Genomic DNA, 27486 nt, shown 5'->3' with positions numbered 1-27486 from the left:
ACTGGAAATCCCACTATTCAAATCAATAAACTATAAATTCATGTAAGTAGAAAAATAATTCATAAGTTTATGGATTATAATCCCTGAGTTATTCGGCTGATATATTTGGATCATATATTCCAGCCTTCAGCAGCTGCCAATCAACCTTTTGTTCATCAGCAGTGACAATCAATGATATCCACAGCTCATGACACACATATACACACACGCACAGAGTGTGCACATGTGCTCTTCATGATCAAACAGTAAACTAACATTTTATCCCCCACTCATTCCAAATTATAATGCAAGAATAGTCCTGCACTTGTGTTTTGATATTTAGTATTTGAGTTTTCAAAATATTAACTGCAGAAAGTAAATTTTTGTTTGTTGTTAATGCTGAAAGTAATTATTTGCTATTAATTTATTGCATATGAAACTGGCAAAGAGCTCATATGGTACAAAGAAAAAAATTTAAACAAACAAACACACACAGGGTGATACCCCCAATAAATAAAGTTAAAAAAAAATAATTAAAAGCCAGATTTGCTCAAATTGTGAAAATTGGATATAATACAGTATAAATAACTTTTTATAAAATAAAACAAAAATCATTTAAAGACAGAACAGGTGACAGTTTAATTAATTAGTTGGTATAATAACAGACAAACATATAGATGAAAATATAAATTTCAGAAAATCGGTGGAACAATTAAAAGGACATTGAATAAATAAAATAAAAAAAAAGATCGGAAACCTAACTTAAATTTTATAAAGTGATGGACACTCCCACTCTATCTAGTCTAGCCATAAATACTGTTACAACTTGAACAGTGCATAAACCTTTAATCTATCAGCAAATCCTTTACCGCTTTCAGCACATAAAAAAACAACACATGCATAAGATGCATATAGCAAAACTTGATATTTGAAATGTCCTCATTTTGCCTTCACACATGCCTGAAGTCCATGAGGCCACATATCGATGGTGGCACTCACAACATCTAACAGAAATGTTGCCAATGCTCGCTCCAAATCCACCTTCAGGATGGCAATACTGGGGTATCATTTCTTGCAGGCTACTCTCTTGAGCTCCAACCAGAATATGAAGTCTAACTGATTCAAATCCGGACTTCCAGACAACCAATCTGATGGTGACATGTGGTCATATACATTCCCACCAACCACTGTTGTGTGGTCCTCGCCTTGTGTGCAGGGACTGAGGACCTGTTCTTTGACAGTCAGATATGTCTTTTCTATTGTTATAATGATTAATAGTTCAAACAGCCTACTGATCCCAAGTGATTTTAGCATGTTGAAGATAACAGGTGGCTACATTCCAACCTTGTGAAGTGCTATTACAGCTATACGGTTCTCATAATCTCCCCTCTGTATGTTAACCGTGGTCTAGATAATTCTCTACTGATAAACAAATGAATGTTGGCAGTACACATCACCACTAATGGAACCGAGCTCATGCAATTCTATGAGCAGCACAGGTATGCAAAAGTTGTAACAATATTTACAACATGATTGTGTTGTGTTTCATCATTATCATTAAATTCCTGATATATATATATATCCGTAAGGGGTATATTCATGAAAAATTACATCATTACTAACTTCCTATCTACAATTTTCCTCCAAATCAGTCTGTTACCTGCCAAGACTCCATTATCAGCTCTTATATTTCTATCTCCTAAGATACTTTTTTACTGTATCAATCCACCTACCTCTGGGTCTTTTTCCTGCCCACCTGGCAGAGAACACTTGTTTTGCTAATCTTTCATCTCCCATTCTGCTAATGCATTCCTGGATGGTGACAATGTCAAGTTCCTTTCTAATATCCTCGTTTTTAATATGATATTGCCACTGTTGACATCTGTTCATGCCCCTGATCTCTCTCAGGACTCTCATATCTGCAGTCTCTAGTCTTTGGTCAAGTGTTTTACTTCTGACACAACTCTCACATCCATAAGTTAAAATTGGTTTGAACACTTTCTTGTAAACAGCTAATTTAGTGTTTTGGCTAATTTCTCTCTTATTCCATATATATTTATTCAGTTGACTTCCTACCATAGCAGCTTTGTTGATTCTGTTGTCTATTTCCATCTTCATTAAAAAGCGTGCCTAAGTTAGCTGAAATGTTTTATTTGTTCTATAGGTTCTCCATTCACAATGCAATTGATATTTTCAATGTTTCTGCCTTTTTCATTGTCTTTGTCATGTACCATATCTATTACAACAGTTATTTACTTTAGTCAAGAAATCTTGCAAACTTGTAGTGGATTTATTTAGAAGTGTAACATCGTCTGCATAAAGCTAAGAGCTGACATTAACATCTCCAATTCTGATATCATGTTTAATACCACTTTTCTTCATAATGTGATCCATATAGATAATGAATAACAGAGGGGATAATGTACATCCTTGTCTCACACCAGATTTAACATTAAACCATCTTCCTGTACTTCCTTCAATTCTAACTGCTGATTTACAACCCAAATAAAGACTGAATATTGCTTGATATAATGCCCCATTGACACCAAATAACTGTAGTGTTTTGAATAGCTTCTCTATTGGCACCTTATCATATGCCTTTTCCAGATCGACAAAACTTAAATACAGATCTTTGTTATATTCCCATGCTTTCTCAACTAATTATCGTAAAGTGAAGATCTGATCTTGACAGCCTCTATTTCGCCTGAATCCAGGTTGTTCTTCACCAAGCTTTTCTTCCACAATCCTTCTCAACCATTTCTCAGGTATACTTGCATAAATCTTGCCAGGAACACTCAGTAGGGAAATACCTCTGTAATTCTCACACTCAGTTTTATTTCCCTTTTTATATATAGGTACTATTAGAGCTCTACTCCAATCATCAGGAATTCGTCCCTCTGTCCAGGCCTTCTGAACTATGCAGTGCAGCCACTGTAAGACTTTTATACCACCATACGTCAGCATTTATGGTCGAATATCATCTACTCCTGCTGCCTTTCCACATTTCAAGCCTTTGATGGCTTTTTTTTCTACTTCAAGTATGGATATGTATTCCTGACTGTATGCTTGTTGAGTGTTTTTTACCACTGTGCTATCACTGCTTGTTTCATTTAGCAATTTTTCGAAGTAATTACTCCATACTTCAAGGATATCTTTGTCTCCCATTTTCATGTCACCTTTATCATCTCTAATTCCTTTTACAGTACTCTTTACTCCATTACTAAGCATCTTCAACACCTCCACAATATCTTGCCACCTTCTTGATATTTATTTTCTATGTTCTTATCAAAGTCCTCCCATGACTTTTGTTTAGCTAGTTTTACACAGTGTTTAGCTTTCTTACATTTGTCTCTGTATTCTCTAAAAGCACAAGCTGACTTATTTGGCATGAACTTTTGATATGCTTTCTTCTTTTCATTCACTGTCTCTTTAACTTCCTTTGTCCCCTATGGAGTTCTGATTTTTCTAACCTTACAGACATCCTCACCACATGCCCCTCTAGCTGAATAATTCAGTGTTTTCATCAGGGCTTGCCACTGAATCTCCAAGGTTTGGTTCCTTTCTCAAACTCTTTCATTTTATCTTCAATAATCTTTGTGTATTTTAGTCTACAATTCATATCTGAGAGCTGCTCAACTTTTATTCACTTTAAAACTTTCTTACATGTTCTTCTTTTCAATATGAAATTCAATTTTATCCTGCTCAAGACTAAATGGTGATCACTTCCAATTTCAAATCCTCTGGCAATAACATAGTCAATGAGACTTTTCTTATTCCTTGCCTCTTCTCTCCATGTAAATTTATGCACGTTTTTATGTTGAAACATTGTGTTAGTAATAACCAGTTCGTGTCCTGAGAAGAAATCCAACAGGCATTTGCCATTAGTATTAGCTTTGCTCTTTTCTCCAAATTTTCCCAATATATTTTTGTATGTCTGAAATCATTTTTTACTCTGCTATTATGATCCCCAACAAGGACCAACTTTTCTTTTTTCATTGTGTCAGTTGCTTTCTCTAAAGCCTCAAAAAATTCCTCCACTTCTACCTTAGTAGAACCTTCTGTGGGACCATAGGCACAAATAAGTCTCATTGTCCAGTTCTCCATTCTCATATTTGCCCACATTACTCTACTTGAGACTGCCTACCATTCAAGAAGGTTAGCCTCATATTTAATGTTGAATACTATGGCTACTCCTTTTCCTTGATTGTCATTGCCTGAATATAATATTTGTATTTATTGCTCAGGAAGATCTCACCAGTTTTTGCGTTTTTTGTTTCAGTCAACATTATTATGTCAATCTGGTACTTATCCAATTCCTCAGCTAGCTCCATTTCTTGGCCATTTAGGCTTCTTATGTTGATAGTACCGATCTTGAACTCTGGTGATGTTGAGTTGGGGTGGGTTTTAAGATTTTTCTTCTTTTCACTGACTTTTGATCTAACTTTTCACTGTTTGACCTGGTTCCCTGGCAAAAACAATGGGGTCCTTGTTTAACCAGGTGACACCCCAGCCGGCATGACATTCTGTCATGTTGTACCATCATTTTTTACTTTGGTTTAGGTCAATAAGACTACAATTTGATCAGCTAAATCCCAAATTGCCAGCCCATCCTTGTTCGTTCAGTATCCAAGTAGATACTATATACCTAACAGGGTGCACCATGAGAAGGTGAGGATTGGACATAAGGTCAGAAGCCCTGATCGGCTCTCCGCATTCCTTTAAAGGCTATGTGGGGGTCTCCTCTCAGTTATATAGCTTTGACCCTTAAGCATCCCTACTGTGTATTATAATGGTTCAGAAATACGGATTGTCAAAAAGATAAAGTGGAGAGATCAAATGACAATAGAAAAGAGATTTTTTAAGAAGAATTAAAGGATGCACAAAATAAGACTATATAAAAAATGAAATCATCAAAAGAGAACTAAGTGTTTATGGTTTAAATGAAAAGATCAAGGAATATACAAAGAAATGGAAAGAGCATTTATATAGGAGGGAAAGATAACGGCCACCAAAAGAAGTGGATAAGTATAGACCAAGTGAAAAAAATAAAGAGAGAGAGAAAGAGAAGAAGATCAGAACAGGTAGATGCCTAATCCTTGATGACAAGAACTTTTTTACAACTTTTAAAAATTATATCTCCAATACTTTTTGCTTCTAAAGCTAATAACATACATTCAACATAGTCTCCTCCCACCCCCACATACCCAATTAATTCTATCATTTTTGAGCCTAATGGTAAAATTATGCATCACACTCTTGTATACACACTCAGAATTGATCTCATCTCTTCTTTGAATGCTTCTTTCAGTTGTGCTATGCATTATTTGTAAGCTTTTTTTTTTTTGTAAATACACAGTCCTTTAAATAGTTTATTGCAATTGGCTAGCGCATTCTGCTGTCAACTGAAAGGTTGGGGAATCAAGCCAACCCAGGGACAGTGAAGTAAGTCTTAATATTTCTGGTGCAAAAATTCCCGATATCAGTCACACCATCTGGATGCAAGGCCAAGGAACTGATTGTTTTGGTTGGCACAAATGATTTGAGAGGTGAGAAGTAACCTGCAAGGAATGACATAAAGGTATTGTTAGAAGAGGCAAAACTGAAGAAGCGAAAAGGTGATGATTGTAAGTGTCCTTCCATGATATGATAGAGGGAAACTTGGGAGGAAGGCGTTGCTAGCTAATGAGTCTATACAGGTTGTGCAGAAGGAATGATGTAGAATCTGTGGTCTGTGTTTGATGGAAAGAAGGATTTGTAAAAATGCTGATGGACTGCATCTAAATGGTTTTGGTGTTAGGTGTGTAGACAGAGCTTTGTTCACAAGTTCACAATGTTGAAGAACAAATTCAGGAAAATTTAAGCAGTTAGAGTGAACAGGTGAGTTTGTGTGAAGGCACCCATGAGGTGAGTGTGAGAATGACTAAGTGTGGAATCTAATCTCTCAAGCAAACTATTGAATAGGGTAGTCAATTCAGGAAGTAAAGGTGGGTGCCTAAAGGGATGCTGTGGTTTCTACGTACTAATGCCTGAAGTATCAGGAACAAGAGGGAGGAGTTTCTGGCATTGGTTAGTGCAACCTTACCAAAAGTTATAGACATTAGTGAGACTTTGCTAACAGCAGATGATGTAGTACAGGGTGAGACTGTGAAAGGTTTAGTATTTCAAAGAAGACAAGAAGAGTGGAAGCAGTACTGTGATGGTAGCTGACGAATTGCAGCCAAAAAGAATAGGAGATAGGCAGAAGGGTGGCTGTTCATTTGAAACAGTCTAGTGGAAAATCAATGTTAGTAAGACAAAATATACAGTTGGTTGTTGCTATAGGCCAGGGGGTTCCCACAGATGATCTGGAACACACGAATTGGAAATTAGTACAATGAGTGCAGGTTGAGTGATTATTATGGGGGACTTCAACTATAGAGATATAGACTAGAAAGAAGAAAGATCACATGGCAGGAAGGAAATGGAATTTATACACCTACTGAGAGATAATTACTTGAGGAAGCATGTGATGGAAGGGGCTAGAGGAATGAGAATATTGGACATGGTCATGGGATCAGAAGAGCTTTCCATAACCACATTGCCTCTGATTGGCAAAAGTTACCAATCAATTTTGACCTGGGAGATTGTAAAACATGAGGAACATACTGTCAGGAAGGGGTGTATGCGGAACTAAAAGGCAGGTGATTATGACAAACTTTGGAGGAAGCTGATGGAAGATAGTTAAGGGTCATCTAGAGGAAGCAAAATTATATTGTATACCTAAAGTAAGGAAAATTAATCAGGTGGGAGTTAGATGGATGAGTAATATCATTAAGCATGAGCTGCAAAAGAAGAAAATGCTGTGGAGAGTATATAAGGAGAAAAGAGCAAACTCACGAACAATACAAGGCTCAAGCAAGAAAGGTGACCAGTATGGTAAGGAAGGCAAAATCGGATTATGAGAAGAAACTAGCTGAGCAGGCCAAAGGAAATCACAAAGAGTTCTTTCATTGCATGGCAAGTAAGAGGAAGAATGACTAAGGAAGAATTACTGCTTTAACATATATGACACACACTAATGTGAGAACGGAGGTGAATGAACTGGAGGTTCTTAGGATAGTGCAAAATCTCAATGTAAATACAGTTGTGGAATTACATGGGATATCAGCTCAGGTTTTGCGAGAATGTGCACAGGAACTGGCAATGCCACTGATTAAGCTCTTAATTTAAGTTTCAGTTGTGGTAGAGTTTCAAGGGAGTGGAAAGAGGGAATAATTCCTTTGCATAAGGGAGGTTCTAAAACTGCAGTAGCAATTATAGACGAATTAATATCTTAGGCATGGTGGTAAAAGTACTGAAAAAATTGGTCAAAAAGAGAATGCAAGAATGGGTGGATAAAAATATGATACGGTATGAGGGATTTAGAGTAACAATGCTGAGTTGGATAAAGGAAATGGCTACATGATGATTTTGCAAAGGGATTTGACAGAATACCACAGAGAACTCTGTTAGGCAAATTAGAACTAATGGAGATAAATATGACATTTGCTATGTGGATAAGGGGGTGAATGCTAGACAGATATCAAAAAGTGGTATATGAAGAGGCAGAATCAAAGCTAAAATAAGTGACTAATGGTGTGCCGTAAGATTCAATGCTAGTACCACTACTGTTTAATTTATAAATTTATAAATTAATTTTATAAATTTATAAATTTATAAATTTATTTATAAATTTATTTATAAATTTATTTATTTATAAATTTAAATTTATAAATAAATTTATAAATTTAATTTATAAAAATACATAAATGATATACAAAATAATCTGCAAATAAATACTGTCGTTTGCTGATGATGCAAAATTAGGTAAAATAATAGTTAATCAAGGCAATATGAAGAGTATGCAGGATGATTTAAATTGGCTGTCAGGATGAGCAAAAAATAATGGGTGTCAGTTTAATGTGAAAAATGTCAAGTTATGCATTTTGAGATAAACAGATTACAAGCTGCATGCCACATTGATGGAACTGTACTCCAGGAAATAGATGAAACTAGAGATTTAAAGTTTAGAGGACAATTGCTAAGGTTGCCCATAAGATTACTTGGCTACTGAAGAAAACATTAACAAGTAGAGATAAGGAAGTTGTTATTATTATGCTCAGGTCTAGTCTCCTGGGTTTCTTGGGGATGAGGAAATAGTGGAGAAGATTCAGAGCCATGTGATGAAGGTAGTGAGTGGTGTGTAGAATGTTCCCTATGAGGATAGATTGTGGGTGTGTGGATTGAAGAAGTCGGTTGATAAGAGAAAAAGAGGGAATATGATAAAAACGTTTAAGTTGCTTAAAAGATTTTATAAGATTGATGCAGAGGAAATGTTTCAACACTTGACTACAGAGCCAGAACAAGGGATCATGCCTAGAAGTAGAATAAAGGTGTAGTTAGTAGGGGTGAGAGGACTAGATTTCTTGTTTGGAGAGTTATGAATGAGTGGAATGGGTTGTCAGAGTCAGATGTGAGTGTTGTCTGTTAATAGGTTCAAGGGGAGGTTCTCATACAATAACAATAATAATAAAAAACCTCATAGGCAGAAATCAGTAAAGTTTAAATCAAGGCTGTTGGTAGTTTGGGTCTACTGCGATGAGTCTTCAGACTCCATGGAGGTGCCTATACAATAATAATAATCATCAATAACCTCATAAGAAATCAGGACAATTTAAATCAGGGCTGTTGGAAGTCCACTCAAATTCATTCTTGTAACTGATTACCCATATCCCCAAGTGTTTAGGGGTAGAGCACCATTCTGCTGGAATCAAAATTTGTTTAAAAATGAGAGATAAAGCAATGCTAGTTCTTTTCAAAACATCTCAAGCACATCCACATAGTGTTCGTTTGTGATGGTAATGTTTCTTCCTCTTCAAAGAAAATAGTTTTCAATTAGACCTTCTGAGGAAATTGCCACCCAAACAATGCATTTTTTTTTCATGTAAACATCTTTCTGCAACTTCTTGAGGTTGTGACCCCAAAAGACATTTTTAGAATTAACATTTTTATAGAGATCAAAGTGAATCTCATCTGAACATAGAAAGACAACTAAAAAAATTTAGACTATCCTTAATTTGAGCAAGCAATTTATCATCCATAAATTTCTTTTATTTATTTTAGTTTATCTTCACAAAGAACTTCTACTTGATGTACATACACAGTATGGGCATTTCCTGAAATCACCAGAATTCCTCTGTCTTGGTATTCAAAGTGATTGACTTATTTTTTTGTAATGAATCGTATTCTATAGATTCTCATACCATTTCAACAATTTCTTCTTCTGTTCACTTTCTCAGTTTTCTTAAATGGCATAGATGATCATCAGATTTTGAATTAAGAAAACAGGCCCATAATTTCTAAATATGGGAACTGTCTTAAATTAAATAAATAAAAAAATTAAATATTTAAAAAATATATCTGTAAATCAGACCTGTTTTTTTGTGGGGCATGCAAAAAAAACTATATACAGTGGTATCTCGCGAATCTGAACTAATAAGAACCATGCTCGTTCGGATTAGCGAATTTTCCCCCAAGAGACAACAATAACTAGCGTAAGACAAAAATAATCAGATTCTAATGGCACATCAATTTAATTCTGTAAATAAATGAAGTAACTGATAGAAAAAAGCTGCTGTACTGTAATGTAAAACTTAAAAAATAATACAGTACACAAGTTTATTTTAGTAAAAAATTTAGTTTGTATGTACCTGTATTGTTGAGGATTCTGATTTAATAAAATTGCATAGTTCAGAACATAACTTAATTTGAATAAAAAATACCACTTTCTTGTAGACAACAAAAAAAGTTTCACAAAATAACACACAAAAAAGTTTTTTTGTGTGTATTATTTTAACACAAAAAAATACTCAAATGCTTCTTATCGGAGCTGCATTAGCAATAAAATTTTGTGGAATGGTGTGTCATTCCACTTAGCCCATTCTATACATGTATTAAAACTGTCAACTGCATCTTCATGTTTTACTTTTTTTTCTTCAAGTTCTTAATCGTCATCATCGTCTTCTAATTCATTTGGTAGCATCATATTTATAATTTCAGCATCTGATTTGATTTCGAATTCACTTTCGGTTCTACCTGTAATCCATTCCGTAATATCTGTTGGTGAAATTTCAACATCTTGACTTATATTTTTAACCAAATTATGAACATTTTGAATTTCCTCTTTTTGTGTATCACCATAGTTATACTGTATTGTAATAATAATAAAATAAATAATAAATAACAAGTTCTTAATTGTCATCGTCGTCTTCTAATTCATTTGGTAGCATCATATTTATAATTTCAGCATCTGATTTGATTTCGAATTCACTTTCGGTTCTACCTGTAATCCATTCCGTAATATCTGTTTGTGAAATTTCAACATCTTGACTTATATTTTTAACCAAATTATGAACATTTTGAATTTCCTCTTTTTGTGTATCACCATAGTTATACTGTATTGTAATAATAATAAAATAAATAATAATAGTTAAAATAATAATTATGAAATAAAAATAATAGTGCACAAAATAATAATATGTAGTAAATAAAACTTTTTTTTTTCTTTCAAACAGTACTTCGGATTACTGGAGGGTTCGGACTAAAGAGGTTCGGATTAGCGAGATACCACTGTATGTTGATTTTTTTTGCATGCCCATAAAAAAACAAAAGTTCTTCATGGTTGCTGAGTAGCTACAGTTCCATTATCATCATTAATATAAAACTCATATTATCATGAACTGGTTTATTATAAAACTCATATTGTCATGAGCTCAACACAGTTTTTCATTATTGCCAAACTGAATATTTCCATTTAAATCATTACCTGTCATTGATGTACAAATTAAACAGCAGCAGTCGAAGTACAGAGCCTTACAGTACGTCACTAGTCATCCATCTTCTTCTGGATTTAATTTCCCCATATACTACTCTCTGATTGTCCATCAGCCATCCTCATAACCATATCTATTTCCATTTGCTCCAATTTATGAAATAAAGTTCCATGTGGTATCCTGTGAAATGCCTTTGAAATAAAATAAATGCCTGTAGCCATTTATTTTATCCAACTCTATCACTTTATTATAAAAATTCAGCAAATTAATAAGGTGAGCCTACCCTTCCCAAAACCATGTTGCCCACTTAGAGTATAATATTCATGTCCACGCATTCTTGAATTTTGCCTTTTACCAATTTCATCAATGCCTTAACCACCACTTCTGAGATACTGACTGGTCTGTAATGTGCTACCTCTGCCATGGAGCCTCCTTTATGTAACAGAATTCCATCCTGTTTCCACTTTTTTTTTTCTTCCCCAGAGCTGAAACATAAAATAAACATCTTGGTCAGTAGAGCCACTAATTTCCTTGCACATTGTTATAATGCATGGGCATATCTCATGGCTATATCTGCATTAAGATTCCGCAATATCCTAAGCACCTCCAATTCATCTACCTTTATTTTCACATCAGTCAATATCACATTTGCCACTGCATTATCTCCACCTGATTGGTACACTTTTACAAAATGATCACTCAAAACTCAACTATTTCATCTGCTTCTGCTAACTCCCCACCATCAGCACTCATTAAATAGCCATTCTTCCTTTTACCTGCTACATAAACTTTGGGATGTTCTTTGGTCTGTTCAGCTAGCTTCTTCTGCCTGTGCTTTGTATCACTCATGATCGTGATGAACCATTTTCTCTTTATATACCTTCCATAACTTTTTCTATTTTTTGCAACATTCACTTAATGATGTTACTCATCCAATTCCTACTTGATTTACCTGTTTTGTAATTCCACATATACCCCTTCTTAACTGAAAATTTCACATCTGGATCTCCCAGGTCATGACTGCATGATCTCTCTCTCTCTCTCTCTCTCTCTCTAGCTGGAAACAACGTGGCTAACCTAGTTACTGACAAGTTCTCTGCTTTCATGTAGAATGTAATATATGATCACGCTGTTATAATTTACTGTTTTGTTATTAATACCATTGCAGCCATGCCATAAGGCAAGTATTTTATGTCAATTATATGTATTCACCTTGCAGGGTAAAAGCACATTTCTGGGGGAGGGGGGAGCAATCTCCTTTGTTACCAGCTAATTCAGCTAGTCATAATTACCTCACAGGGATGGAAGGGGGTGATGAAGCACAACACATAACCTCTCTCCTACTGAAATGCCAACCTCAACCTTCTCATGGTCCATCCTTTTCTAAAAGTACAAAAGAGGCACTGGCGACCAAGTACGGTCGGTATAACCCTAACAGAGTAAATGCTGTTAGATCTGCCTGTCCACTAGCATTGGACTTACCCAGCGACAGGCTAGTAACTTGCCCTGGGGAAATTCAATATACATTCAAGTCTCATCCAAAGAAAAGCCGTACAGATTATCAGGGAAAAGCCGTACAGATTATCAGGGAATGAACCACAATTCAGGAAAAGGTAAATGAAATTAGAAAAAGGAATACATATTGAAGATTGCAATATGGAATGTGAGAAGCAGCTCATACAAAGAAGAGGAACTTGACAAACAACTAAATTAAGCTATGTATAGTAACAAAAACAAAGAAAAAACAAAAAAGGTACAAAAGAAACAACTATATACAAATCTACAGTGGGATAAAAAAAAAAAGAAGAAAGAGCAAATGCAGGTATAATAATTATGGTACATAAATCTCTAAAGAACAATATTGTATATTATAACTATTTGAACAAAAGACTAACAGAAATTAGACTCAAGATAACACATAACAATAATTGGTGCATATGCACCAGAAGAGGGGAAAAGAAGATAATAATATATTTTATAAAGAATTACAGAATGCCATATATAAAGCAAACAAAACTATTTACTACTATTTTGTAAATAGTAGTAAATATTTTACATAGGAGATTTAAATGCCAGAATAGGAAACAAAAATTACAAAACAAACATAGGTAAATTTGACGAAGATACTTGTAACAGATACTTGTAACAGACTGCGAGATTTTGTCATTTATAGTAATATGAGAATAATGAATTTGGTGTTTACGCACAAGGAAATATATAAATATACTTGGTTAGCCAGAGGATGCAAATCAGTAAATGACTATGTTATTTCAAATTTTAAATTAGCGGAGTTAATATTAGACATAAGAGCATATTGAGGCTTTAAATTAAACTCTGATCGTTATATGGTATCAGCAAAAATTGAATTTAAACCAAAGTAGCTAAAAATACATAAAATTAAAAATTCTTATCAGCCAAGTTACAAAATTTCTTCATTATAGGATCCCCATGTTGGACAACAATATCAAAAATGCACAAACTTAAAAACAGAAACCACAAATGAATCAAGTGACATAGAAGAGGAATAGGAAAATTTGAAACAAATTCTCACGAAAGCAGCAACAGAAAGCTTAGGAATAAAGTGCAAATGGATTAGAAAAAAAAAGACTACGAGACTGGAACAAAGAAATAGGAAATATAATAAAAACAAACAAGGACAGTTACTAGAAATTGCTAAATTCCAAAACAATAGAAGCAGAAATAGATTATAAAAGACACAGTGCAATTGCAAAATGAGAAGGAAAAAACAGAGAAAGATGGAAAATTTTGTAACAGAACTAGAAAAGGACATATTTAAACCACAACCGAAAACCTATAAAGTAATAAAATACGTGAACAAAGAAATAAAAGAAAAGATAAAAATACAAACAATAGATATAGAAAAATGTGTGACCTATTTCCAGAATCTTTAGACAGATGAAAACAATGAAATACAATTTTTATAAAACAAAGAATGACCTAACAGAAAATATCACAATGTTAGAACCGAAAAATACAATAATAAAGAAGATGAAAAATAGGAAAACACCAGGAGAAGACAATATAAATATGGAACTATACAAAAATGCCGGTGAAAAATTTAATGAAAGACTTGTGAAATTTTGTAATATGGTTTGGATGTCTGGAAAAACTCCTAACTCTTGGACAAATGCACTGGTTATCCCAATCTATAAAAAACGAAATAAAGGAGATTGCAATCACTATAGAGGAATTAGTCTGCTAAATACAGGATATAAAATATATGTAGGAATACTAAAAGAAAAGCTAAACAGTATTGTAGAGGACAAACTATTGGACTAACTTTCCCTTAATACTTCAGAATGTTTAATGGCTGAAATTGCTCATGCTGATATTATGAATAAACTGCAAGAACAAATCAAAAACACACATATATATATATAGTTTTGTTTAAGTACAACAAAATAAATGAAATCTCCAAAATATTCATATTTTATAATAAACATTTCAGTATCAATAGTAAGATTAATAATTAATACGTACAACACAAAGCACATATTAAAATCTTAATTTTTTTGTGAAATACATTTTAAACAAAAGATTTTTACCCGAGTTCTGAATTTTCCACGTTTTTAAAAACTTAGTATTAGGAGGAACTGCTTCTCCTTCACCAATTGTTACATCCTTTACAAAGGACATAGAAGGAAAATGATCTTTAGGGGATTCAAAATCAAAATATGCACATACAGCTGCTTGAAGATTCCTGGAAATATATTTAAAAAAAAAAACAATTTTAAGAAATATATAACTTAAATATTCCTAATAGGGTAGAAAGCCTCATTCTGGAATAAATAAGCATAATAGATTACATAATAATACATTTAACCTTTTACTGAAGATGGCAAACCAAATATGAAAACGGTGAGAAATGAGTTGAATAAGTTGATGTGGAGATGAAGAATTAAGTAGCGCATACTATGAGTTGTGTGGTGGAGAGTATCCTCCCAGGGTGAGTCCTTAGACTCTATGGAGATGTCAGGTCGTAAGTCAAGGACAGCCTGTAATAACACAGACTGTCCTTACTTACGCCCATTCCTATTTATGATGGCCATCGCACTAAACCTAATTATATTATTTTTGACTCCAGACTTTCAACTGTAAAGTCTAACAGTGACTATTCCATCCACCATTTGATAGAATCAGTTTGGCACACTGCAGTAAGACAGCCAAGTTTGTTACTGTTTGGATATGTCTATAATCACATGTTGACTAGCATTATTTGCAAAACTTTTCATTTTGTATGCATGGTACATACGAAACTCGTTAGAATGTCAAGGACTGTCTTGTTTATTAAGTATAAACAAGATAGTGTAAAAAATAATTTTAACATGTAATACAAGATTACAGCTGAAATAAAATAGCTGATCCAAGAATGGAGTACCACAGGCATGAGAACTCTGAAGAAAATTGAGAGAGTGAACAGATCACATCAGTGGTAGAACCAAATAAAAATGAAACTATCAGAAAAGAACTTGACATTATTAATATTCAAGAACATGTAAGTGGACTTATAAGAGATGGTATGGTCACCTAAACAGAATGGAAGATAAAGATTTAGTGGTCCCATGGACTTGTCTGAAATTCCAACTAATTCCCATATTTGATTGAAATCAACTGTTGAATAAGTACTCTACAGGTGTCTGCAGAGGAGGAAGGAAAAACACAATCGATTTTTTTTTTTTGTTATATTCCAAGTGCTCTAGTTATTTCACTGATTAGATTTAATGAATTGGGTAGGCTATGTCCAGTTGAATACCTCTGATGATTAAAGTGTGAATCAATAACATTCACATTAATCATTCTTGCAACAAGCATATTCAATAACTGTAAGAATCTCTGTTATATCTGATTTTTTTTAAAAAATACTCTTTTTAAAACAGATGAACTCTCCACAATTGAGTTAATTAATGTGTATTATTGTTCTTGCAAACTATATTTGAAGTAGCATATAAAAGCTTCAATTAAATTTACCACACTACTTCATCAATAATACATCACTGTTGGATCTTTTAAAATAGACATCCTAGAAGAAATCACTACACACGTTCCCACAGGAAACAGAAAACAAGCAGTTCTCTGGATGCTGAATTACTCAAGAAAACAGTGCAACATTTATAGTACAGCAAGTTATATGGCATCGGTCTTCTGCCAACTCACTACCACTTCTGCCAATTCTCTATTTTCAGAATGAGAAAATGTAAGATCAACTTGAAACAAGCATTTCACCTGCCAACAATCAATCATAATGTGCACTAACAAGTCACTGCATCAATCAAGATCTATATGCATGTTTTCCTTCTTCTATATCCAATTTGTTTTTAGAAAACATTTTATTTTTAAAAAGAAATGCCTGTCCATAAAACTTCTAAGTCAATAAGCAGTGAAATTCAAACTAACATTGTCCAGCATGGGAGGCAACAAATGCAACTGGTATACACTAAAAGACATTTATATCAATTAACTGTTGAATTAAATTATGATTTGTAAATGCCATCAGATCCACAAGTATAGCTTCAACTAATAAGTCTGAAAGATGAAAATTACCTAGTTTCAATTTTGAACAATTCAAATTGCACTCCCTTCCTTCCCCTCTGCAAAGGATTTACTAATTTTCATAATTTATCAACATCCACAATTTTATTTCTAAACATCTAAAGTTGGAAATGGGCCATTCTTAACTGATTAGTTCACAATAACCATTTTTTACACTGAAATATGAAACTTTTATAAGGACTTTTTACCTTCCAAAAAATCCATATTTTCAGAAAAAACACACACAATTAAAAAACAACATGGTAGCCTCATTTGTAACTCTAATAAATCCCGAACAATCTACGATACAGCTTGTAATGTTAACTAAACTTCAAATCTGATCAACACATGACTATTCGTGTTATCTTATAAACAGTAGCATGATAGTATTCAAATGAATGAGCACATCCTTCCTTTTCCTCCACTTAAAGTTCTCTAACTATCCTATATGTCAGTGATATATGCCAGCCTGATTAGTTGGTTGGAGAGTAGATAGCATTTCCACTCTCCAACCGACAGGTGGCAGGTTTGAATTCCACTGCCCAGTGTAGATCACCCACACCGGAAACCTGAAAGGACTTGGGAAGAAGTTCCATGTTAGCTTTGTATGAAGACTTGAGCAAGAATGCTGCAGATTCAAATTTTTTTATTATTAATAATGGTAAATTAACTGTGGATTTTATATGTTTATATGTAAGAGCTACTGTAGAAGTTGCGTGCTTGTAGTATTTGTAGTGTGTGTGTGTGCGCGCGCACTTGTTTGGTTCAGGTTTTTTTTTACTGCTCTGCTTTGTCTAGTAATAGAATTTTGATTTCAGTCATTTTGCAAAATTTGAGGTGTATTACATGTACTCCCTGGATTATCCACACGTGATAAGTTATGGATTTTTAAGGCAAATGAAAGAAGATATATGTAATGTAAGAAATGAGACTAGAATGTGAAATTGATGGGCAGTGATGTACTAGAGACTGAGGATAAGGGTAGAGAGAATATAACAAGAAGAATAAATGCTCATCTGATAAAAAGCAATGAGAGGTAATGTGAAAAAGCAATTTGTAACCAATAAAGTTATGAAAAATCAGTCAAGTGATCTGGTGAAAGATGCAACTGGTAGTGCGAGTGACATAAGCATTACAAGCATAGCAAAAGCGATACAAATGTGGTGAATGACACAGCAGAATAGTAAAACAGAGAAAGATGTGAAAGACAGAAAAACAGCAGATGAAAGACAAAATGGTAAAGAAACTAATATGAAAGCTATGAACATGAGGGAGGATATTAGAGAAGAAATGGTAAGGTTGAGGAACGAATTGAGGCATGTGCAGAATGAGATAAGATATTTAAAGATGAGATTAGTGGTGGGAGGGGTAAGAATGAAGGTGCCAATGGTAGATAAGTCAAAAACGAATGACTGCAGCAGAATGATCAAAAGTAGTGTAGTGCTGTATGGGAAATTTGTGGTGAAAAACATGAAAATGGGACAAGTGCCAAAAGTATGTCTGAGAGACGAAGTAACAATAGGAAGATTGATCAAGGATATGCCAAAGAGAGGAAGTGCAGAAGAGTTGACTGGCTGCAAGGAACAAATAATTTGCAAGGAAATGTAAATCAGGTAACGTGGGATTTATGAGTGTTGGCAGAGACAGTGAAGTGAACATGTGTAAGAGGAAGAATTGTGTGTTGCCAAGGTATAAATAGTAAGGAGCTGAGAAGAAGAACAGCAATGATTATAAATGGTATGAGAACTAGAATGTGCAAAAAGACAGGATTTGAGTATGTAGATATATGGAATAAATCTGCAGATGGTCTGCATTCAAGTGAGAGTAGCTATGTGAAGCCGTGTAGATTGTTGATGAGAGAGCATAGCCAGGGAAAGTCAGGGAAACAAAAACTGCTGTGTTAGTTATCAAGATCCTTATAACATAAATAACAAAGGAAGACAGGGATGTAGGGATGGCTTCAATGAGAGCAACAGAATCAAAGGACTCAAATGACGAGGTGAGGAATTGTTGAAAGGAGAGGAGGACCAGGAAAAAGGGTGTCAGTAAAAATAAATAAATTCTGTGTGATGATACTGAGTTCCCCCCTTTTTAAGGGAGTTGACGGTACCATCTAGCCACCCCAAATTTTATCCGGGCTCTGGAACCGGCATAGGCTGACGAATCAGACCTATGGCTGGGTCAGTATTCCTGACTAATCCGTGTGTATCCTCGGACCGGTTTGCCTGCTTGCGGGATGAAAAACACCAGATAAACTGGTGGAAAAAACCCTGCTGTCCACGCCCAAGACCGGCTAACTTGGCTATGGCTGAGGAAGATCCTTAAGCTCCTCACGTTGTTGACGGGAATCGAGCCTAGGACACTCCTTCCCCAGGCATATGGTTGCGAAGTGCAAAGCCACTAGGCTAACCGCACAGACACTGATGTCAGTGAGATGTGGAAGATGATACTTGTATGACTAGAATATGATGATTATAGCATTTTTCAAAAAAGACAGAAAAAATAAAAGAGGAGGTGGGATACTCATGATTTCAGAGAGTTGGATGCCCTTCATGTGGAACTTAAAAGAAAGCAATGATGATAATGGCTGTAGAAAGTTTTTTACCACGGGTATACTATACATTAAAGATACCAAGAAATTTTATAAATTTGGTTTTAATCCTTTTTCCCAAGTAAGCAAACAGTAGTGTCAGTGTTTGCTCCTGAAGTATTTTCAGGACTGAGGCAACTCGTGGTAAAGGTGGAGTAAGCTCTGATCACTTTCCTTAGTATCTCCCCTAATGCAAAGCACATCTCCTTGCGGACATGTATGATGCTATGCATTAAGGGGAGGGCCACTACCCAGACCAGTTTCGACCTTTATTGAGGTCTTGTCAGTGGGATCCAGACCCTGAGAAGCCAAGGTTGAAGTAATGCAGAACTTATAAATTTGTGGCAACTTGTATAGATAAAATTTATAAGTTCTGCTTCAACCTTGGCATCTCAGGGTCTGCCTCCCACTGACGAGACCTCAATAAAGGCCGAAACTGGTCTGAGTAGTGACCCTTCCCTTAATGTGTAGCATCATAGATGTCAGCAAGGAGATGTGCTTTGCATTAGGGGAGATACTAAGGAAAGTGATCAGAGCTTACTCCACCTTTACCACGAGTTGCCTCAGACCTGAAAATACTTCAGGTGCAAACTTGACTTACCTGCCTGTTTGCTTACTTGGGAAAATGGATTAAAACCAAGTTTATAAAATTGCTTGGTATCTTTAATAAATAAAATAATAATGGCTTTCAGGCCATTTGGCGTGAGGTTGAGGATAGCATAACCTTTACAGCCCAGGAAATGGAGAGGGATATTATTCTGGAATGTTTAAACAGATGACACTGGTAAGTGACAGGAGGGTGATAATAATGGGTGACTTTAACCATAAAAGCATTGATTGGAAGCAGGAAACAACTTGTGCAAGTAAGGAGATTGAATTCCTCAAGTTATTTAGAGACAACTACCTTATGTGCAGGATTTGACAAATACACTCATCCACTTGCCCATGGCAAGTACATTTTGTCAGTTGGTGAGTAGTTACAGACTGGACAAAATAGAATACTTTTTATAGGAGGAATAACAGGAGTCAGTAGAACTACCACTGACTTAGTGGGGCATATCATTAAAAACTGGGGTGAGAGATTCTTGGACAAGTATATTTTTTGCATAGCAAGTAAGATTTTGCATAATTTGTTGAGCTCTACTTATGTAGCATAGTTGAAGCAACATGTGGGAGGTGATTGCTGGATTTAATATCTCATACAGTGATAATAGAAGATGTTGCCATGACACCACCAAATAAGGAAAGTGATCATGTGGTTTTGACATGGGGAGTGGCTACACAAGTATGAGCTTCAGGAAACAAAAGAGAGGTGGAATTACAGAACAGGTGACTATGATAAATTAAGGAAACAGGTTGGTTTGATCAATTGAAGAGGAGAGAAATCAGCAGCGCATAGGACTTGGTGAGAAATGAGCTATTTATGGCACTGTAAGATAGTATCTCTAAGGTTAGGAGGAGAAATAAAGTAGAGGTGAAATGGATGAATCAGGGAATTATGCAAGAGCTTCTGAGAAAGAGGATGTTATGGAGGAGATATAAAGAACAAGGTTCCTAGCCTATGCTTTCTACTCCTCATACAGCAAGAGTAAAAAACATAAGCTAGGAAACTGACAGGTACAGTGAGACAGAAGAAATTAGCATACGAGAGGAGACTGGATAAAGCAGTAGAGCAAAACCTGGGAATTTTAGAGTTATGTCTAGTATAAGAAAGGATGAATATAGAAGACTGACTTTAGTTGCTGGAGATGAAACACGGGTCACATCTGCTGAAGATATAGTGGAAATGTTCAATGAGTATCTCTTGAGTGTATTTCATGTAGGGGGGGGGGTAGGAGTAGTGTTGAATTATAATTAGAAGGAAGACAGAAGACTAACAGTTGAAGAAGTGTTTAGAATATTATATAACCTGGATGTTAATAAGGTTGCAGAACTGGATGGGATATTACCATGTATATTGCGAGCTGATGGTGCCCTTGACTCCACTCAGGAATGGTCCCAAAACAGTAGAAAGAAGGAAAAATTGTGCTACTGCATAAGGGAGAATCCAAATGACTGGTGTTGAACTATAGGCCAGTGTATATATATCAGGTGTAGAGGTAAATGTGTTAGGGGAAGATGGTTAGAGACACAGAATACAAATTTAAGATTGATGAGAATGGAAACCTTTTAAGAGAGTGGCATGGATCTGTTAAGGGAAAGTCTTGATGTAGTAACCTGATTACATTTTTATAATAGAATGACTAGTGTATTGGACAGAGGAAAGGGTTATAGAGTGATTTATCTGGATTTTGCTAAAGCAATTGATAAGAGTACTACATGATAAACTACTGTTGAAATTGAGCAGAATAGTGAGTTGATAAGTTTGTTACAGAGATGGTTAACTGACACAGGTCAGTAAGTTGTGTATAAGGGTGTAAAGTCCTCCCCAAAAAAAGGGAATTATGCAAGGTGATAAGTGAAGTACTGCAGGATTCTGTTCTGGGACCACTGTTGTTTAATTTATATATCGACGATATAGTTCAGGGTATGAGAGGAGATATTTAGTTGTTTGCTAATTATGCTAAATTAGAAAGAGCAATGTCAGGAAGTTCTGACATGATGTTGTTACAAGACGATCTGAATAGGCTGGTGCTTTGGGATGATTTTTTTTAAGTATCATTTTTCTACTCCTCATACAGATATTTTTTATGACAAAAAAGAAATCAAAGGTCATACTACGACAAAACACAGGTCACAGCAGTACATATGGTAATTGGTTAGTAGGACAATCACAAATATCCATGCCCTTGGTGGGATTTGAACCTGCAGCCTACTGGCTGGAGAGCAAATATGCTAATCACTCAGCCAACCAGGCCCGTGCTTTGGAATAAAGAATGGGAATATAACTTCAATGAAACTAAGTATAAAGCTATGCACTTTGGCCAGAGAATGCACCTAACATGGTAAGTAAAAATATTCTGTTTATATGCTGAGAAAGGAAAAATCTGAAAGCAATATAATAACTCTATAGCCTGCTGGCTGTGTGAATAGCATCTATCTAAATTTGTTGGAGACAGATGCTATTCATTCAGGCCATGAGTCTAAATCCTATGGCAGACAATTTTTATTGTCCAGTGCAACACCAATACTGTATATGAATAAGTGTGGTATATATAGATTACTGTGTATAAATTTATTTAAGGGATGAGGATATAGTGGAAAGGGTCCAGAGACAAGAGGGAAAATGCATGAAGAAAGTTCAGGGAATGTAGTTTCAATTAGCAGATGATTGGGGGGGGGGGGGGCTGATCTGATATAACAGACATATAAGTTGGGTATAGCATAATAAGCAGCAGATTAATGGAGAAATTTTTCATAGAATGGGAAAGACAGGTGTAGAACAATAGACCATATCTAGAAGTTATATAAGGGTATGAGAAATGGACTGAAGAACAAGTTTTTTGTGTAGACAGATGGATAGTGTGGCTGGTGAATGGAATGCATTGCTTGAGAAAATAATAAGCAGAAATTTGTTAAAGAAAGGCTGCAATGAACTACAAACAGTCATAAACAAAACTAGTCAAGTGGATAGCATCTCTGCACTCCAATGTGAAATGGACATTTGGGAATATCTTTAGGTGGCTGATCATATGCATATGTGATATCACCACCACCTCACTTATTGGAAGCCTAAAAGTAGTGTCATACTAATCTCTGGAGAATGTTTTACAGATTATATAATTCTTAGCCCGAGTCTCCGTAGCTCAGTCAGTACAGACGAAGCCTTTTGGTCGGAAAGACCTGGGTTCAATTTCTGTCAGTGACGTGAGGAACCTTTATCTGGTCTCTTTCGATGAAAGGTGAGTTAGTCTCATACAGAGGTAGAGGTTTTTTCACATGGAAACTTGGGGTTTTGATCCCTCCAGAACAAGCAAACCAGTCCCGTGAACACACATGGAATAAAGTCATGAATATGCCCCAGCCATATGCCAGTCCGTGATTTAACCATATGAAACACGTTATTGTGATTGATACAGATGATGAAAGCAGTGAAATATATACAGTGGTGCCTTGGTTAACAATGGCCTCAGATAACGATGAGTGGCTGTAAGAAAAAAATTTCTTGGTTAACAACTCTTGATTATGTGAACCTCTATCTGAATCTAAAAAACCGGAATTTTCCAATCAGACTCAGCCATGCGTGGGAAGACATTGTCAAATAGAGAACAGCCACACGGCATAGCTGTGAAGCTCAGATATGTTTGACCTATCATAGCCAGCTGTTTACTTTTTCTGTTTATTGTTTCTTTTCTTGTAGTGTACTGTGCTTTATTTTAAAAATGTGGTCATAAATGCGTCTTATGATGAAAATGAATATTTAAGCATTTATTTTTTTATGTGTTGGTTCATATAGACAATAAATCAGCGGGTGCGTGTCACTGTTCATTCGCCATCAAAAGGCAAAATCAAATCTCATCTGTATAATAATCGTTGTATCTATAAGCTGCTAATCAGTGTGTGTTACGGTAAGTGCGTAGCTAATATTGTCACCTTACAAGCAAAATGCACTAAATCAAAAATTGCAGGTTTTGAATTTAACTGTTAACTTTTATTTCGAAAAGTTTTTTTTTGAACTTTTATTTTCAGGTGATGATATGTTCTTTGTATCCCTTGTCTTAGTGTTGTACAATTTGTAATAATACCGTATTTTGAGTATCTTTTTTTTTATAAAGTGAATTTTTTTACCGTGTGACAAAATGGGTCCCAAAAAGAAAGCTAGTGAGGGAAAAAAAACAGAAAAATTTTCTCTATTGAACAGAAGAAAGAAATAATAGCAAAACATCATGAAGGTGTGAAAGATATGCAGCTAGCTCGAATATATGAAACCAGTCATTCTACAATATCAACCATTTTGGCTAAGAAAGAAGAATTTATGGTAGCTAAGGTTGCTAAGGGAACTTCAAGGTTGAATGTCAGAGGGCTTCTTTTTGAGCAAATAAAAAATCTATTACTAATTTGGATCAAAGAATGAGAAATGGCAGGCAATACTACATCTCAAAATGTAATCTGTCAGAAAGCTAAACAGATTTATCAAGATTTGAAAAAGAAGACTTCGGGGTCAAGTTCTGAGGTAGATGATGATGATTTCAAAGGTAGCAGAGGTTGGTTTGACAACTTTAAAAAAAAGAACAGGAATTCATGGTGTAGTCAGACACGGAAAAGCAGCAGCAGATAAATTTGTCAATAGCTTTACAAGAATTATAGAAGAAGGAGAATATCTACCCCAATAAGTCTTCAATTGTGATGAGACTAGGTTATTTTGGAAGAAAATGCCCAACAGGAAAACACTTCCTGGGCATAAACCAATGAATGATAGGTTAACATTGCTTTTAGCAGCAAATGCAAGTGGAGACTGCAAGGTTAATCTACCACTCAGAGAATCCCCGAGCATTCAAAAAGTTCAATGTCTCTAAATCCAATCTCGGTGTTTTGTGGAAGTCTAACAGCAAAGCCTGGGTCACAAGAATAGAATTTAGAGACTGGATTCGCGAAGGGTTTGGACCAACTGTCAAAGCCTATCTTGAGCTAAACAATCTGCCTCTAAAAGCCATTTTAACCTTGGATAATGCACCTGGCCATCCAACGGGCATAAAAGAAGAGCTACCTTAATTTTATTTTAGGTGATTTTTCTTCCTCCCAAGACTACATCTCTGATTCAACCTATGGATCAGCTGATAATTGCAAATTTTAAAAAACTTTATACAAGGGCACTTTTTATTAAATGCTTTGAAATGTGTAAGGCTACCAACATAACCCTAAGAAAATTTTGGAAGGAAGAATTCAACATTGTCATAGCAATTAGGCTAATTGTAAAGGCTTGGCAAGAAGTAACAATGAAATGTCTCAAGGCAGCATGGAGGAAACTGTGTCCTTCCTTTGGTAATGAAGAAACTTCAGATGAAGGACACAAATTGGTGGTCAAGGATATTGTGGCAACTGCTCATGATCTTAACTTGGAAGTAGAGGAAGATGTAGAAGAATTATTGGAGATGCATGACCAAGAACTGACTACTGACAAGCTTTTCAAGCAGCAATGTGAAGAAAAGGAAATGGAAATTTCATCTGAAGATGAGGACGGAGAGAAAGAACAAATTACGACTGCTGAAATCAAAAATGTTTTGGCAAAGTGGGAGGAAGTTCAAAATGTTGCTATGAAATGGAATCCAAACAAATCTGAGGTTATCAGAACTGCAGATCTATTTAATGAAAAGTAATATTTTCATTAAATAGATCTGCAGAAACATTTTCAGAAACATTTTAAAAAAGAGGCAGAAGCAAACAAACCTAGACATGTTTTTTACAGATCCATTAGTCAAAAAACTCCGAAGTGAGCCCAATTGTCCTTCTGGTGAAGATTGATAATTAAAAACTGTTTTCATGAACAATTCATTTTATTAATGTTAATTTTTTTGTAGCAAATACATATACTGTATAATAAATAAATGATATTTACCATATTTTTATGATATTTTAAATGAGTTTTATCTGTATTTTTAATATGTACTATGGTTGTGGGGAGGAGCCGGAACAAATTAATCGATTTTCAATTAAATTTTATGGGGAATCGCACCTTGGATAACGATGGTAATCCTGGAACGGATCACCATCATTAACTAAGGCACCACTGTATGTACATATATATATATATATATATATATATATATGTACATATATATATTTTTTGAAGTTCGATGTAGAAGTTCAATGTAGTGGTTGAGACAGTTGTAGGTATCCTCCCGCGAGGAGTCTTCGGACTCCTTGGAGGTGTCAGGAATAATAATAATATATATTGTAAAACAATATATATATATATATATATATATATTGTAAATATCCTTCTAATTAAAATTAGAAGGATATAAGAAAACTAAAATATATTCAGTGATATTTTTATTTAACAGTGTGATAATGTTTTTGGAATAACAGCAAATTAAGTATCAATTTATTGTTACAAGTATATAAAAAAAATAAAATGTGATCATTTTTAATATGAAATTTATATATAAATCTAAATAAAATGTTTTATATTAACAAAGATCTTAACAAAAGGCAGTGCAAAATGAAATTTCATTAAAAACAGCTTATTTGCATACTAAGTTGTAAAAATTTACTGGATATTGCAAATTTCTAAATGTGCTGCATCTATATGTCCAGTGCCAGTATTAGCCAGTCTCATACAGAGGTGGGAGGTTTTTTTCACCCAGAAAAAATCTCCTATGCACCATCACAAAAAAAAAGTAATGGCCAGAGTTTATATTTTGATCTTTTTAATGCACTAACTGCATTCACCATCCAGATCATGGTCTTTCAATTGGGCATTTTTTACTTACCACCCCAGCATTAATTAACTGTTTTGATACGTGACTACTATACTGCCTTAGATTATGATCTTAAGGTGATGTGAACATTTCATGCTCACATCACCTTAAATGCATAACATCAAGATTATTCCTAACAGCTTCAATTTTTTCATATTATTCAGCCACTGACACTATCTGTTCATGTTGCTAATATTCATCGGAATGCTCATATCTATTGTTTCTAATCATTAATCAACTGTTTTATTTCTAACCCAACTTACTTAAAACTGGTTTGAATTCTCTTATATACAACTAATTTAATCTTTTGGTTAATTTCTCTCTCTCTTTTATTCCATAAAATTAATTTAACTGGCCCAGCACAATACTATTATTATTATTATTATTATTCAGGCCTCCAAGGAGTCAAAAGACTCATCGAGGGAGGTCCTTCCTAAGACATAAAGTCTGTCAAGACTCATCGAGGGTAGGTTCCCCCCCCCCCCCCGAGAAACATAAAGTCTATCATACCACTCTTTAAACTCACTGACCGTTCTCGCTCCCACCACTCCATCAGGCAATGCATTCCACAGCTCAACACCCTCCACACAAAGAAACCACTCCTTACCCTCTTGCTCACAGTTTCCTTTCGTAACTTCCAGGGATGGCCTCTTGTCATCACTCCTTCCCGCTGATCAACCAAGCGAAAGAACTCCGCAGTGTCAACCCTGTAACCACCTCTCAACAGTTTAAAAGTCTCAATCATATCACCTCTCCTTCTTCTATCCACCAAACTCTGCAGTCCACATTCTCTCAGCCGATCCTCATAACTATCCTTGTAGAGTCCTGAAACCATCTTTGTCATCAGTCTTTGTATCCTTTCCACAGTTAATTTATCCCCTTCAAATCCTGGGGACCAAATCTGAGAACAATAGTTCAAGTGTGGTCTGATCAGAGACTTATACAATGGAATGATAACCCTCTTATCTCTGCAGGTCAGTGTCCTTCTCATAATAGCAGCAATCCTCTGTGTTACCTTCACCACCTTTGCAATATGTCCCCTAAACTTCAGGTTTCTATCAATCATCAACCCCAGATCTCGTCTCCCCTACTTCCTCCAGTATAACTCCTCCCATAGAGTATGCAGCATCCCATTGATGTTTCCCAAACCTCAAGA

The 27486-nt window shown here is 35.1% G+C and overlaps 1 protein-coding gene across 1 annotated transcript in view; it reads right to left on the bottom strand.

Annotated features, from left to right (window-relative positions):
* The window catches only part of LOC150105858 (protein ILRUN), a 121937-nt gene that overhangs the window by 54632 nt on the left and 39819 nt on the right, over positions 1-27486 (bottom strand). The window contains exon 2 of the mRNA XM_090393630.1: positions 14396-14550. Coding sequence (XP_090249756.1) covers positions 14396-14550 — 155 coding nt within the window. The remainder of the gene's footprint in view (positions 1-14395; positions 14551-27486) is intronic.

The sequence above is a fragment of the Typopeltis vanoorti genome, chromosome 6 (genome assembly GCF_054136105.1).
Source record: "Typopeltis vanoorti isolate ZY-2024b chromosome 6, IOZ_Tvanoo_1.0, whole genome shotgun sequence".
NCBI lineage: Eukaryota > Metazoa > Arthropoda > Arachnida > Uropygi > Thelyphonidae > Typopeltis > Typopeltis vanoorti.
Note: the sequence above shows the minus strand (reverse complement) of the source record. Positions and strands in the feature narration are given on the sequence as shown.